Below are 14,018 nucleotides of genomic sequence, written 5' to 3'. Positions count from 1 at the left end.
AATAAACAAGAATGTTTCTTGTGATGTGGTCATCTCCGGTGTGTGTTTATCCTCAAAATCTTCCTCGGAGTCTTCGGTGACTGGAAATCCATTTCTTTGTGCATTCACTTCAATGTGTATTTCTGTCTGATCTCTGTAGTTCTCTGTGCACTGCCTAAAGAAAAATTGGGCATCTGAATCTGTTAATTTCCATTCATCAATTTTCTTTTCCAGTTGCAGTTGATCAAAGCCAGAGTATTTTCCAGCAAGTAAGGCCTGATGCACATGATTTTGAATAACATGGCTTGATGGGTAGTACGATGGGTCCTGTGGGTGTGGTAGAACACTTCCCATGCCTGAAAGCTCTTTCTGGACAAAGGTTTTCAGAACCTTCTTCAGGAAAGGGACAGAGGTCATTCCAAGTGAAACATATTCATGAATTTTGTCACGCACCTCGTGATGGATCTTATTTGAGAAATGACAGTTTTCTGAAATGTTGTGCTTTTTGTGTGCTTCTGCCAAAGGTATTTTGACATGAATTACTTCAGAAGTGGCAGTGGGGTTCTCTTTTATTGACTCCAGAAGCCTCTTTATAGCTGCTTGTTTTTCACTCCTAGAACTTTTGTCTCCAACAGCAAAGTTGTCATATCTGTCAAGAACAACATACCATAATACGTATCTGTCTGAAAAATATGTCAATAATAGTCCCATGTATTATGTTGCAACACCCTTACATGAGACAGAACTAAAGAGTGCTCTCTTTTCACCATTACCTTTATAATGGTAATAAAGTTATACATTTTAAATGAGTGCATTTAAATGAGTCATGACAGTCAAATTTACCTTAATATATATCTGACATATAATTTTGCTGGGCAATCAACTTTCTTGCTGCTTTGAATGTGAAATCTTCTTCTGCTGATATGTTCATGTTCTGTGTGCTGCAGATTGAAAGACAAATTATTTCTACATCACTACATTACATTTCTAGGGCCAGGGAAAAAAAATTGTAGTAATAATAAAAAATAGTTATGCCTACAATTTTGTCTAGAAGTAAATTAAAGCAATAATAAGCCCAATGAATCAGTGTTTTACAGAGAATTTAGAAAAGCTAAGGGGCACTTCACAGGGCTTATTGCTTTTATACAAAGGTTAGTCCATAAATAAACATATTTATTTTCATACACTGAGTGCAGCAGAAGTACTTATGTAATTAGGTCACAGGTGTATGGTTTATCAAGTAACACAGCGGCTTTGAACGCAGCTCAACCAATCAGAATCAAGGACTTGAATTAGCCGTTTCATAAGTATATTTTGCCACTCATACAACATATATTAAGTTCATGAAAATGTGTGCAGACTTTAGAACCTACCAACTCCTCTGTTTTTGGTGCCTTTTTGTAGTTTTTTCCATGCTGGCAAGCATATATCACTCTTCTTTTCACAGAGAGAGGAATGCGTTTTGAATAATCTTCCACTTTCCATAGAAATCGGGGTGTCACTTTTTGCTTTTTTTGACTGTCATCCGACCTGTCACCAGTAAGTAAATAAAAGAAAAAGGCATTTAATACTTTGCATAGCACATTCCCTTTTACTTGTTCATATTTCAATTATGAGAAAACTGTAAGTAAAGATTTGTTTAATGAAAGTAGCTGTCTTAAGTGCATGTCTATTAAACGCAACAAATGTTCTTCGTAGCAATACTTTCCATAAGGTCATAAATAAACAATCAAACAAATAAACATGCAGTTCATTTAGAAACTGATAAATTACCAAACAGTGTAAGATGTGCCAGTTGCCCGTTTGTGGCTTTCCAAAAGAAGTTTCAGGTCTTCTTCTGAAGAAACTATGCCTGTGATGTACTCTTCTGAAGATGAACATATGTGAAAAGATGACGGAAGCCAGTCTGGTGGGAAACAGAGTAATATTTAGTTTAGTACTTTAGTCTACATTGTCCTTCTTTATTGTTTATTCATTTTATTTAGATCATAGAATGTTGATTTAGATAAATTCATATGCACACATGAAGCCCCTGTAAACACACACAGGTATTTGATGCACATGTAATTCAGTTAGGACAGGTATCTCGTATGAAGCCCCTGTAAACACACACAGGTATTTGATGCACATGTAATTCAGTTAGGACAGGTATCTCGTATGAAGCCCCTGTAAACACACACAGGTATTTGATGCACATGTAATTCAGTTAGGACAGGTATCTCGTATGAAGCCCCTGTAAACACACACAGGTATTTGATGCACATGTAATTCAGTTAGGACAGGTATCACACATGAAGCCCCTGTAAACACACACAGGTATTTGATGCACATGTAATTCAGTTAGGACAGGTATCACACATGAAGCCCCTGTAAACACACACAGGTATTTGATGCACATGTAATTCAGTTAGGACAGGTATCACACATGAAGCCCCTGTAAACACACACAGGTATTTGATGCACATGTAATTCAGTTGGGACAGGTATCTCGTATGAAGCCCCTGTAAACACACACAGGTATTTGATGCACATGTAATTCAGTTAGGACAGGTATCTCGTATGAAGCCCCAGTAAACACACACAGGTGTCTGATGCACATGTAATTCAGTTAGGACAGGTATCACACATGAAGCCCCTGTAAACACACACAGGTATTTGATGCACATGTAATTCAGTTAGGACAGGTATCACACATGAAGCCCCTGTAAACACACACAGGTATTTGATGCACATGTAATTCAGTTGGGACAGGTATCTCGTATGAAGCCCCAGTAAACACACACAGGTGTCTGATGCACATGTAATTCAGTTAGGACAGGTATCTCACATGAAGCCCCTGTAAACACACACAGGTATTTGATGCACATGTAATTCAGTTAGGACAGGTATCACACATGAAGCCTCTGTAAACACACACAGGTATTTGATGCACATGTAATTCAGTTAGGACAGGTATCACACATGAAGCCCCTGTAAACACACACAGGTGTCTGATGCACATGTAATTCAGTTAGGACAGGTATCTCACATGAAGCCCCTGTAAACACACACAGGTATTTGATGCACATGTAATTCAGTTAGGACAGGTATCACACATGAAGCCCCTGTAAACACACACAGGTGTCTGATGCACATGTAATTCAGTTAGGACAGGTATCACACATGAAGCCCCTGTAAACACACACAGGTGTCTGATGCACATGTAATTCAGTTGGGACAGGTATCAAACATGAAGCCCCTGTAAACACACACAGGTATTTGATGCACATGTAATTCAGTTGGGACAGGTATCAAACATGAAGCCCCTGTAAACACACACAGGTATTTGATGCACATGTAATTCAGTTAGGACAGGTATCAAACATGAAGCCCCTGTAAACACACACAGGTGTCTGATGCACATGTAATTCAGTTAGGACAGGTATCAAACATGAAGCCCCTGTAAACACACACAGGTATCTGATGCACATGTAATTCAGTTGGGACAGGTATCAAACATGAAGCCCCTGTAAACACACACAGGTATTTGATGCACATGTAATTCAGTTAGGACAGGTATCAAACATGAAGCCCCTGTAAACACACACAGGTATTTGATGCACATGTAACGTTAATTCAGTTAGGACAGGTATCTCGTATGAAGCCCCAGTAAACACACACAGGTGTCTGATGCACATGTAATTCAGTTAGGACAGGTATCACACATGAAGCCCCTGTAAACACACACAGGTATTTGATGCACATGTAACGTTAATTCAGTTAGGACAGGTATCTCGTATGAAGCCCCAGTAAACACACACAGGTATTTGATGCACATGTAATTCAGTTGGGACAGGTATCTCGTATAAAGCCCCTGTAAACACACACAGGTATTTGATGCACATGTAATTCAGTTAGGACAGGTATCACACATGAAGCCCCTGTAAACACACACAGGTATTTGATGCACATGTAACGTTAATTCAGTTGGGACAGGTATCTCGTATGAAGCCCTCCTTACATTAGAATCCTACCGTATTTTTTACAAATTCGTCTGCCTCTTGATCATAATAAAACGTAATAAACAGTTACCGATTTCGCTGTTTTGTCCTTGATTGTCCATTGCTTTTTAATGTTTATCAGTTTGCTCTTCATCGTCCACCAGTTCTGTCTCTAATTTGAAAAGCCCGCGGGAAGAAGGAACTCTACTCTGCGCATGTGCGCTGACCTGCAAATTATTATTTCTTTTTTTGGAAAGGGGTGTGACGGCCACACCCTCGGATACGCCCCGCGTGCGTCGCGGTACTGAAACCCCTGTACTTTAGTGAATCCCGTCATGGCAGGGCAGTCACTTATTTCCAGGGGTTTCAGTACAGCGTAAAAAATGTGACGTTGTAGAGTAGGCGTTCTCCTAATTCCAAATTTGCATAGGTCACCGGTCATGCGCAGAGCACTCCAACGTTTTTTTTTTTTTTTTTTTTTTTTTGCCGCTAATAGAAACAAGATTAAAATTGATTATTTATGTCACGTCAAAGTAAATTATTTCAAAGTCACACGCTAATACATTACACAATCGCGCCATTAAAACAATCTGAAATATTGTAATACAGGATCCACGGTCACACTTTTAACAAAAATATAAAAGAAACGAAAATAAAATAAACGGTCTTGTGTATAGTAAAGGTAAGACTGGATGAACTTAACATTTCTCTACTGATCTATTAATGTAATACAATATGAATAAAAGTGCTGCACTTGTTTTCACTTATAATTGCATGATTCTTATTAACCTATAGGCCTAATACAAGTAATTAGTGAAATGTACTGTCAGTTAATAAAATGGCATATTACATGTGCACCAGACACCTGTGTGTGTTTACAGGGGCTTCATACGAGATACCTGTCCTAACTGAATTACATGTGCATCAAATACCTGTGTGTGTTTACAGGGGCTTCATACGAGATACCTGTCCTAACTGAATTACATGTGCATCAAATACCTGTGTGTGTTTACAGGGGCTTCATGTGAGATACCTGTCCCAACTGAATTACATGTGCATCAAATACCTGTGTGTGTTTACAGGGGCTTCATGTGAGATACCTGTCCTAACTGAATTACATGTGCATCAAATACCTGTGTGTGTTTACAGGGGCTTCATGTGAGATACCTGTCCTAACTGAATTACATGTGCATCAAATACCTGTGTGTGTTTACAGGGGCTTCATGTTTGATACCTGTCCCAACTGAATTACATGTGCATCAAATACCTGTGTGTGTTTACAGGGGCTTCATACGAGATACCTGTCCCAACTGAATTACATGTGCATCAAATACCTGTGTGTGTTTACAGGGGCTTCATACGAGATACCTGTCCCAACTGAATTACATGTGCATCAAATACCTGTGTGTGTTTACAGGGGCTTCATGTGTGATACCTGTCCTAACTGAATTACATGTGCATCAGACACCTGTGTGTGTTTACAGGGGCTTCGTGTGAGATACCCGTCCTAACTGAATTACATGTGCATCAAATACCTGTGTGTGTTTACAGGGGCTTCATGTGTGATACCTGTCCTAACTGAATTACATGTGCATCAGACACCTGTGTGTGTTTACAGGGGCTTCATACGAGATACCTGTCCCAACTGAATTACATGTGCATCAAATACCTGTGTGTGTTTACAGGGGCTTCATGTGTGATACCTGTCCTAACTGAATTACATGTGCATCAGACACCTGTGTGTGTTTACAGGGGCTTCATGTGTGATACCTGTCCTAACTGAATTACATGTGCATCAAATACCTGTGTGTGTTTACAGGGGCTTCATGTGTGATACCTGTCCTAACTGAATTACATGTGAATCAAATACCTGTGTGTGTTTACAGGGGCTTCATGTGTGATACCTGTCCTAACTGAATTACATGTGCATCAAATACCTGTGTGTGTTTACAGGGGCTTCATACGAGATACCTGTCCCAACTGAATTACATGTGCATCAAATACCTGTGTGTGTTTACAGGGGCTTCATACGAGATACCTGTCCCAACTGAATTACATGTGCATCAAATACCTGTGTGTGTTTACAGGGGCTTCATGTGTGATACCTGTCCTAACTGAATTACATGTGCATCAGACACCTGTGTGTGTTTACAGGGGCTTCATACGAGATACCTGTCCCAACTGAATTACATGTGCATCAGACACCTGTGTGTGTTTACAGGGGCTTCATACGAGATACCTGTCCTAACTGAATTACATGTGCATCAGACACCTGTGTGTGTTTACAGGGGCTTCATACGAGATACCTGTCCCAACTGAATTACATGTGCATCAGACACCTGTGTGTGTTTACAGGGGCTTCATACGAGATACCTGTCCCAACTGAATTACATGTGCATCAAATACCTGTGTGTGTTTACAGGGGCTTCATGTGTGATACCTGTCCTAACTGAATTACATGTGCATCAGACACCTGTGTGTGTTTACAGGGGCTTCATACGAGATACCTGTCCTAACTGAATTACATGTGCATCAGACACCTGTGTGTGTTTACAGGGGCTTCATACGAGATACCTGTCCCAACTGAATTACATGTGCATCAAATACCTGTGTGTGTTTACAGGGGCTTCATGTGTGATACCTGTCCTAACTGAATTACATGTGCATCAAATACCTGTGTGTGTTTACAGGGGCTTCATACGAGATACCTGTCCCAACTGAATTACCAACATGAATAATGTTTTTATACAAAATTCCTGCTTCACTTTAATTTAATTCAGAGACTTTACACAAGTTCTATGAGATATAGATATAAAATGAAAATCTATATTTTAATACACATACAAATACGCTGTTAAACCTTAAAACCTAGGTTTTTACTAACTTTTTTCCACTGCTATTTTAAAACAACATACTGACAACTAATTGTTCTTACTCAACTTTATTAAAAAAGAAAATATCAAATATTGACAGCCAGCATAACAAGGCAGGACTTCAGCTTTTGGATGTCTCAGGACACAATCTTTACAGGATCTTCTGATGTACTATCTCCCACATCATCACCTTTCGTATGACTGGAATGTCACACTAGATAGAGAGAACAAGCATGTTACAGACAAACTTTGATGATGGATTTTGACAAAAAATAAAAGCTTTTGAAGATTTATCAGTGAGACCGTGATGCAGTTGCTAAGGTGTTCCATGTTGTTACTATAAAAAAATGTGTCCTAAGTTTAGAGTGAGGTAGATACTATAGTGTGTTAGTGGATAGATATGGTTATTGATAAAAGTCAAACAAGTGTTAAGAATCAGGTTTGTGAGAAATAAATATTGTAGCTTGGTCATGTACCTGTCTGAAAGTAAGTGGCTTTCCTTGAGAAAGGAAGTCTGCATATTTGCAGATAAAAACCCCACAGTCATTTCCATTTGTCTGTTTGGGAATTGCCTAGAAACAAAATTCCAAGTAAGTATAACAAAACAGTTATTTGAATAAGAATATTTGTATAACTTATTATATTGTGGTATGCATACGTTGGTTCTCATTCGGCCGATGGTCCATCTGGAAGCTTCAAAGCAGCAGGCTTTTTTGATTTTGTTCTCTTCCATGAGGTATTCCCTGTTAATTAAAATCACACGAGACATGCTTACATGCCTTCAAAGCAGTGTGAGGTTAAAACCAAAGTTGCAATTGGACATAACTCACAACAATATGTGGCAGATCGCATCATGTCTCTGACCCATGGAGTCATAGCACTGGATGGTCTGGGATTTGAAATCAATTACCTGGTGATAAGCAATAGAGATAAAAGGTAGTTGGTTGTAATTGTGAAAAAGTAAATATACAATTTCTACACTTTTAATCATACAGTATAGATATGGAAACTATGCGTTACAAAGGCATTGCTATTCATAAATTACTTACAGCCAAAGCCCAGTGCAAGCCAAGGTGCAAAGGAACAAGAACTAGATCACAGAGGAAGAGATCCACTGTTTTTGTCCATTTCTTCACTGCTGCATGGCCTGCAAAATGTCCGTCACTACTCAGAAGCTTTGGGTAGAAAAATGTGCTCAAACAGTACACTTTAAGGCCTTCCTGCTGATCATTGCTCCTCTTCATTATCAGAGACAAATAGAAGTTGATAACCTTAAGAACATAAGAGTAAAAATAATCATGATAAACATCCATGACGGCCAACATTAGAGCTTTTTAAAATGATCAGATTAAATCAGACAAATGCCAATATTTAAAGAAATCATTGTGTCCAACTTGATGACTGGGATTTTACTGCAAACAAGCAAAACAGTGAGATTATATATATATATAATTAGCTACAATGTTATTAGTATCATTTATCCTATTTTTTAAAATATATTTATTGCACAATAAAAAGCAAAATAAGACTGTGAACAAGGGTAAGTGAACATACAGTAAGATTAGAAATCTTACTGTATGTTCACTTACACTCTTACCATGTCATTGAGCCAGGAACCCTCCTCCAGCGTTGCCAGGTCCCTCTGTCTAATGCATAGTTTGAAAGCTGTGCTTATCACCATGTTTGGGTCATCTTGTTCCAGAATATGTCTCACCTCTGATGCCATGTCCTAAAAAAAATGCAACGTACATATAAACAAGGTCAAAGAATTTGCTTAGTGGACAGATGTTACTGACAGAACATTTTATTTCACAATCATATTCTCACCTTTGTTAACCTAGGTAAGTTTTCACTATGGTTCACAAGATTGCCAGCGTGTTTCAGTGTGGATGCTTTCCTGGTTTCTTCCACAGAGACCTCCACACCACATGATGACTGAAGAGAAAATCACAAACAACTTAAAATTTCATGCAATTAATAGCAGATTAATTAATAGTAAAGTAACTGTATATTGCCTGAAGCAAGTCTTTGTCCATCTCTGTCTTTTTAGTCTTTTTATGGAAATTGCCATCACCTGATGGGGAAATGAACAGAATATGAAAGAATAAAAAGAAAGCATATAGAAAACACAGCATATGTATAGCACATAGAGACCTTTTCAATAATGAACTATTAAAAGGTTGCCAAATGCCAAGACAAGTCATATGTCAACAAAACGAAACAGGAAAGAAAATAGTACATCATTTACAAAAATAACCCCTTTGGCAAACACTGATTGTATAGCACAGTATTGCTACACCAAGATCAAGGTGTATAAAAAAACCTCCTCTATTTAATTGTAATATAACAAACCTTCATTTGCAACTGCCATCGCTCTCATTTTGCGTTTTCTGCCAGTTTTTTGTTTGGCCTTCTTACAGCGACTTGGTAAAGCCCGAAGGTTTTGCTTGACAGCCTCTTGCTGCTGGAGAACCAGGCCATTATCCTTAGGTAAACTGGATTTGAGTGTTTCACAAAGCTCATGAACAACACAAGATGCATTCTGAATTGCCTTCTTGTCAGTGCACATATATGATACATCATGTAAATGTTTGAGCTCTTCGCGTAAGCGCTGCTGATCAGCTCCTACACCAGTTGACTGTGGCTCACTGTTGTGTGTCTGTTTCCTTGGGTAAGGAAGAGGACAAACGCAAAAGTCACTAGAGAAGTCTTCTTGAGTGCTGTTCTCAGTGATTGGTGGATTGGTTAGAGCAACACTGAAATCCAGAGTTATATATGGGCTTCGACAATAGACTGGGCTAAGGTCTCCCCATGTTTTGTCAGAGTGACTAAAAACAGCGAAGAAATGCTTGCATGGTAAGAACGTTTTTTTGAAGAGGACACATTCACAAGATGGGTACCTTTCAGAGTCACCAAGTTCTACTCTGTACCATGCAGAGTTTGTCTCACTCTTTACCTTGAAAGATTCATTTCCAAGTACCTCAACATGCTCTTTTGAATAGATGGAAGCTGCTTGGATACTGTTTAAGCAATGTTTGACAAAACTCCTGGGTTTGTCTCTTAGGAACGTTGGCACATCTGGATTGTATGTTTTGCATTCACTACTGTAGATGAAGTTGAGTCTACTGTATGATAGCAACTGTTCTGGGATGAAATCGCATATAATAGTTTCAAGCAGAGATGTAAGACTTCCTGTTCCAGAAAATTTGAGGTAGAAGCTCTTCAATGATTTATTGAGAGCCTCAACTCCATTGTTGGTGGTAACTGCCACAGAGAATCCTTGTGGAACATAGGCCCTACACCACCGCTGAAAAAGAAAGTAACATATTACTTCGATAAAGGTAGTTGATGCAGAAAGAATGGAACATTACACCCCGTCTACACTGGATGCATTAAAAGCAAATACCCTAAACCACTGTATCCTATCCAAGCAAATATCCTACCTAGACGGTGCGCAAAATAGATTGAGGCATCCATTTCCTCAACTCAGCGCAACTACCATAATCAAGTGTAGACTGAATCAGTGATGATGATGACTTGCTTTTGTTGTGTCTGTCTGGTGTTGACAGGGCGTAATAACTTCAGAGAAAACTAAATGCTGGCCTGTCCCTTTTATATCAATCTAAATGTACTGTACAACAGTTGAACACGGAACATGTCCAGTGCAGTACCTCACCTCCCGAATACATAGCCACCTTGTATCAACATAATGTCTGACTTCAAATGACTTCTTGTAAACCTTGCTCTCCTTCAGTCTGTCAACCTCCCTATCACAAGATGATTCACTTGGGGCACTAGCTATCTCACGCAGGTGGCCAAGTAGTTCACTTTGCTCAGAGTGGGACAACTTGTTCTTGGCTGCCAGAAAGAGAGTATATGGGATATTAAACACTGTAAAAATAGGAATTACCTATGTTTCAGATGACTAATTTACAGTACAAATGAAATGTAAATAAATGAAACTAAGAAAACAAAGTAATACATTACTGAAAGTACTTTGAAAGATGTTTTAGAAAAACTGAAATGTAAATCTAAGGCTGTATTGTTTACTTCTAATGAAAAGTAAAAATAAATTAAAATAAATTAAAAAACACACATATACATTATCACATATCCAGGATTATAATGAAAACCAAAGACTATAATGGAATTCTGGTATCAGCTGGACTGTACCTTGTCTTGTCCATCGTATCCAAGCTTGCTCACGATGGAATGAGCACAAATACTTCTGTGCATTTGGAAATGTATGGTCCAGAGCTTGATATTCCTGTTGTGAATAATCAAGCATGAAGTACTTTGGCTCCCAATGCAGGTTCCACTGTTTCAGGATGTTAAGAGCTTCAGCTATCGCTGTGGTTGTCTCGTTTTCACATATAAACTCAGCAACCGGTTTGTAGCCAACATTAGTCCGAACAACAACCAGAAACAGGGGCAATGCATATTTGGTGGTTCTGTAAGTGGCATCAAGTAGGACCATATCTCCATAACGCTCAAGTAAATGCTGCTGTTGTTTGTTTTGATGAATAAACAAGAATGTTTCTTGTGATGTGGTCATCTCCGGTGTGTGTTTATCCTCAAAATCTTCCTCGGAGTCTTCGGTGACTGGAAATCCATTTCTTTGTGCATTCACTTCAATGTGTATTTCTGTCTGATCTCTGTAGTTCTCTGTGCACTGCCTAAAGAAAAATTGGGCATCTGAATCTGTTAATTTCCATTCATCAATTTTCTTTTCCAGTTGCAGTTGATCAAAGCCAGAGTATTTTCCAGCAAGTAAGGCCTGATGCACATGATTTTGAATAACATGGCTTGATGGGTAGTACGATGGGTCCTGTGGGTGTGGTAGAACACTTCCCATGCCTGAAAGCTCTTTCTGGACAAAGGTTTTCAGAACCTTCTTCAGGAAAGGGACAGAGGTCATTCCAAGTGAAACATATTCATGAATTTTGTCACGCACCTCGTGATGGATCTTATTTGAGAAATGACAGTTTTCTGAAATGTTGTGCTTTTTGTGTGCTTCTGCCAAAGGTATTTTGACATGAATTACTTCAGAAGTGGCAGTGGGGTTCTCTTTTATTGACTCCAGAAGCCTCTTTATAGCTGCTTGTTTTTCACTCCTAGAACTTTTGTCTCCAACAGCAAAGTTGTCATATCTGTCAAGAACAACATACCATAATACGTATCTGTCTGAAAAATATGTCAATAATAGTCCCATGTATTATGTTGCAACACCCTTACATGAGACAGAACTAAAGAGTGCTCTCTTTTCACCATTACCTTTATAATGGTAATAAAGTTATACATTTTAAATGAGTGCATTTAAATGAGTCATGACAGTCAAATTTACCTTAATATATATCTGACATATAATTTTGCTGGGCAATCAACTTTCTTGCTGCTTTGAATGTGAAATCTTCTTCTGCTGATATGTTCATGTTCTGTGTGCTGCAGATTGAAAGACAAATTATTTCTACATCACTACATTACATTTCTAGGGCCAGGGAAAAAAAATTGTAGTAATAATAAAAAATAGTTATGCCTACAATTTTGTCTAGAAGTAAATTAAAGCAATAATAAGCCCAATGAATCAGTGTTTTACAGAGAATTTAGAAAAGCTAAGGGGCACTTCACAGGGCTTATTGCTTTTATACAAAGGTTAGTCCATAAATAAACATATTTATTTTCATACACTGAGTGCAGCAGAAGTACTTATGTAATTAGGTCACAGGTGTATGGTTTATCAAGTAACACAGCGGCTTTGAACGCAGCTCAACCAATCAGAATCAAGGACTTGAATTAGCCGTTTCATAAGTATATTTTGCCACTCATACAACATATATTAAGTTCATGAAAATGTGTGCAGACTTTAGAACCTACCAACTCCTCTGTTTTTGGTGCCTTTTTGTAGTTTTTTCCATGCTGGCAAGCATATATCACTCTTCTTTTCACAGAGAGAGGAATGCGTTTTGAATAATCTTCCACTTTCCATAGAAATCGGGGTGTCACTTTTTGCTTTTTTTGACTGTCATCCGACCTGTCACCAGTAAGTAAATAAAAGAAAAAGGCATTTAATACTTTGCATAGCACATTCCCTTTTACTTGTTCATATTTCAATTATGAGAAAACTGTAAGTAAAGATTTGTTTAATGAAAGTAGCTGTCTTAAGTGCATGTCTATTAAACGCAACAAATGTTCTTCGTAGCAATACTTTCCATAAGGTCATAAATAAACAATCAAACAAATAAACATGCAGTTCATTTAGAAACTGATAAATTACCAAACAGTGTAAGATGTGCCAGTTGCCCGTTTGTGGCTTTCCAAAAGAAGTTTCAGGTCTTCTTCTGAAGAAACTATGCCTGTGATGTACTCTTCTGAAGATGAACATATGTGAAAAGATGACGGAAGCCAGTCTGGTGGGAAACAGAGTAATATTTAGTTTAGTACTTTAGTCTACATTGTCCTTCTTTATTGTTTATTCATTTTATTTAGATCATAGAATGTTGATTTAGATAAATTCATATGCACACATGAAGCCCCTGTAAACACACACAGGTATTTGATGCACATGTAATTCAGTTAGGACAGGTATCTCGTATGAAGCCCCTGTAAACACACACAGGTATTTGATGCACATGTAATTCAGTTAGGACAGGTATCTCGTATGAAGCCCCTGTAAACACACACAGGTATTTGATGCACATGTAATTCAGTTAGGACAGGTATCTCGTATGAAGCCCCTGTAAACACACACAGGTATTTGATGCACATGTAATTCAGTTAGGACAGGTATCACACATGAAGCCCCTGTAAACACACACAGGTATTTGATGCACATGTAATTCAGTTAGGACAGGTATCACACATGAAGCCCCTGTAAACACACACAGGTATTTGATGCACATGTAATTCAGTTAGGACAGGTATCACACATGAAGCCCCTGTAAACACACACAGGTATTTGATGCACATGTAATTCAGTTGGGACAGGTATCTCGTATGAAGCCCCTGTAAACACACACAGGTATTTGATGCACATGTAATTCAGTTAGGACAGGTATCTCGTATGAAGCCCCAGTAAACACACACAGGTGTCTGATGCACATGTAATTCAGTTAGGACAGGTATCTCACATGAAGCCCCTGTAAACACACACAGGTATTTGATGCACATGTAATTCAGTTAGGACAGG

At 38.5% G+C, this 14,018-nt stretch overlaps 1 protein-coding gene across 1 annotated transcript in view; it reads right to left on the bottom strand.

Moving 5' to 3' along the window:
• Nucleotides 1–6,867: 6,867 nt before the first annotated feature.
• The window catches only part of LOC306987803 (uncharacterized protein), a 96,319-nt gene continuing 89,168 nt past the window's right edge, over nt 6,868–14,018 (bottom strand). Inside the window, exons 2-14 of the mRNA XM_079592379.1 lie at nt 13,107–13,239; nt 12,707–12,863; nt 12,177–12,274; nt 11,006–11,982; nt 9,185–10,139; nt 8,848–8,906; nt 8,660–8,767; nt 8,430–8,561; nt 7,882–8,103; nt 7,663–7,742; nt 7,491–7,575; nt 7,309–7,404; nt 6,868–7,046 (exon numbers count right to left, since the gene is read on the bottom strand). Of these exons, the coding sequence (XP_079448505.1) occupies nt 6,984–7,046; nt 7,309–7,404; nt 7,491–7,575; nt 7,663–7,742; nt 7,882–8,103; nt 8,430–8,561; nt 8,660–8,767; nt 8,848–8,906; nt 9,185–10,139; nt 11,006–11,068 (1,863 nt within the window). The 5' untranslated portion in view covers nt 11,069–11,982; nt 12,177–12,274; nt 12,707–12,863; nt 13,107–13,239 and the 3' untranslated portion in view covers nt 6,868–6,983. The remainder of the gene's footprint in view (nt 7,047–7,308; nt 7,405–7,490; nt 7,576–7,662; nt 7,743–7,881; nt 8,104–8,429; nt 8,562–8,659; nt 8,768–8,847; nt 8,907–9,184; nt 10,140–11,005; nt 11,983–12,176; nt 12,275–12,706; nt 12,864–13,106; nt 13,240–14,018) is intronic.

The sequence above is a fragment of the Phoxinus phoxinus genome, assembly GCF_949152265.1.
Source record: "Phoxinus phoxinus genome assembly, chromosome: 20".
Classification (NCBI taxonomy): Eukaryota; Metazoa; Chordata; class Actinopteri; order Cypriniformes; family Leuciscidae; genus Phoxinus; species Phoxinus phoxinus.
This window is presented reverse-complemented; position numbering and strand designations above follow the sequence as displayed.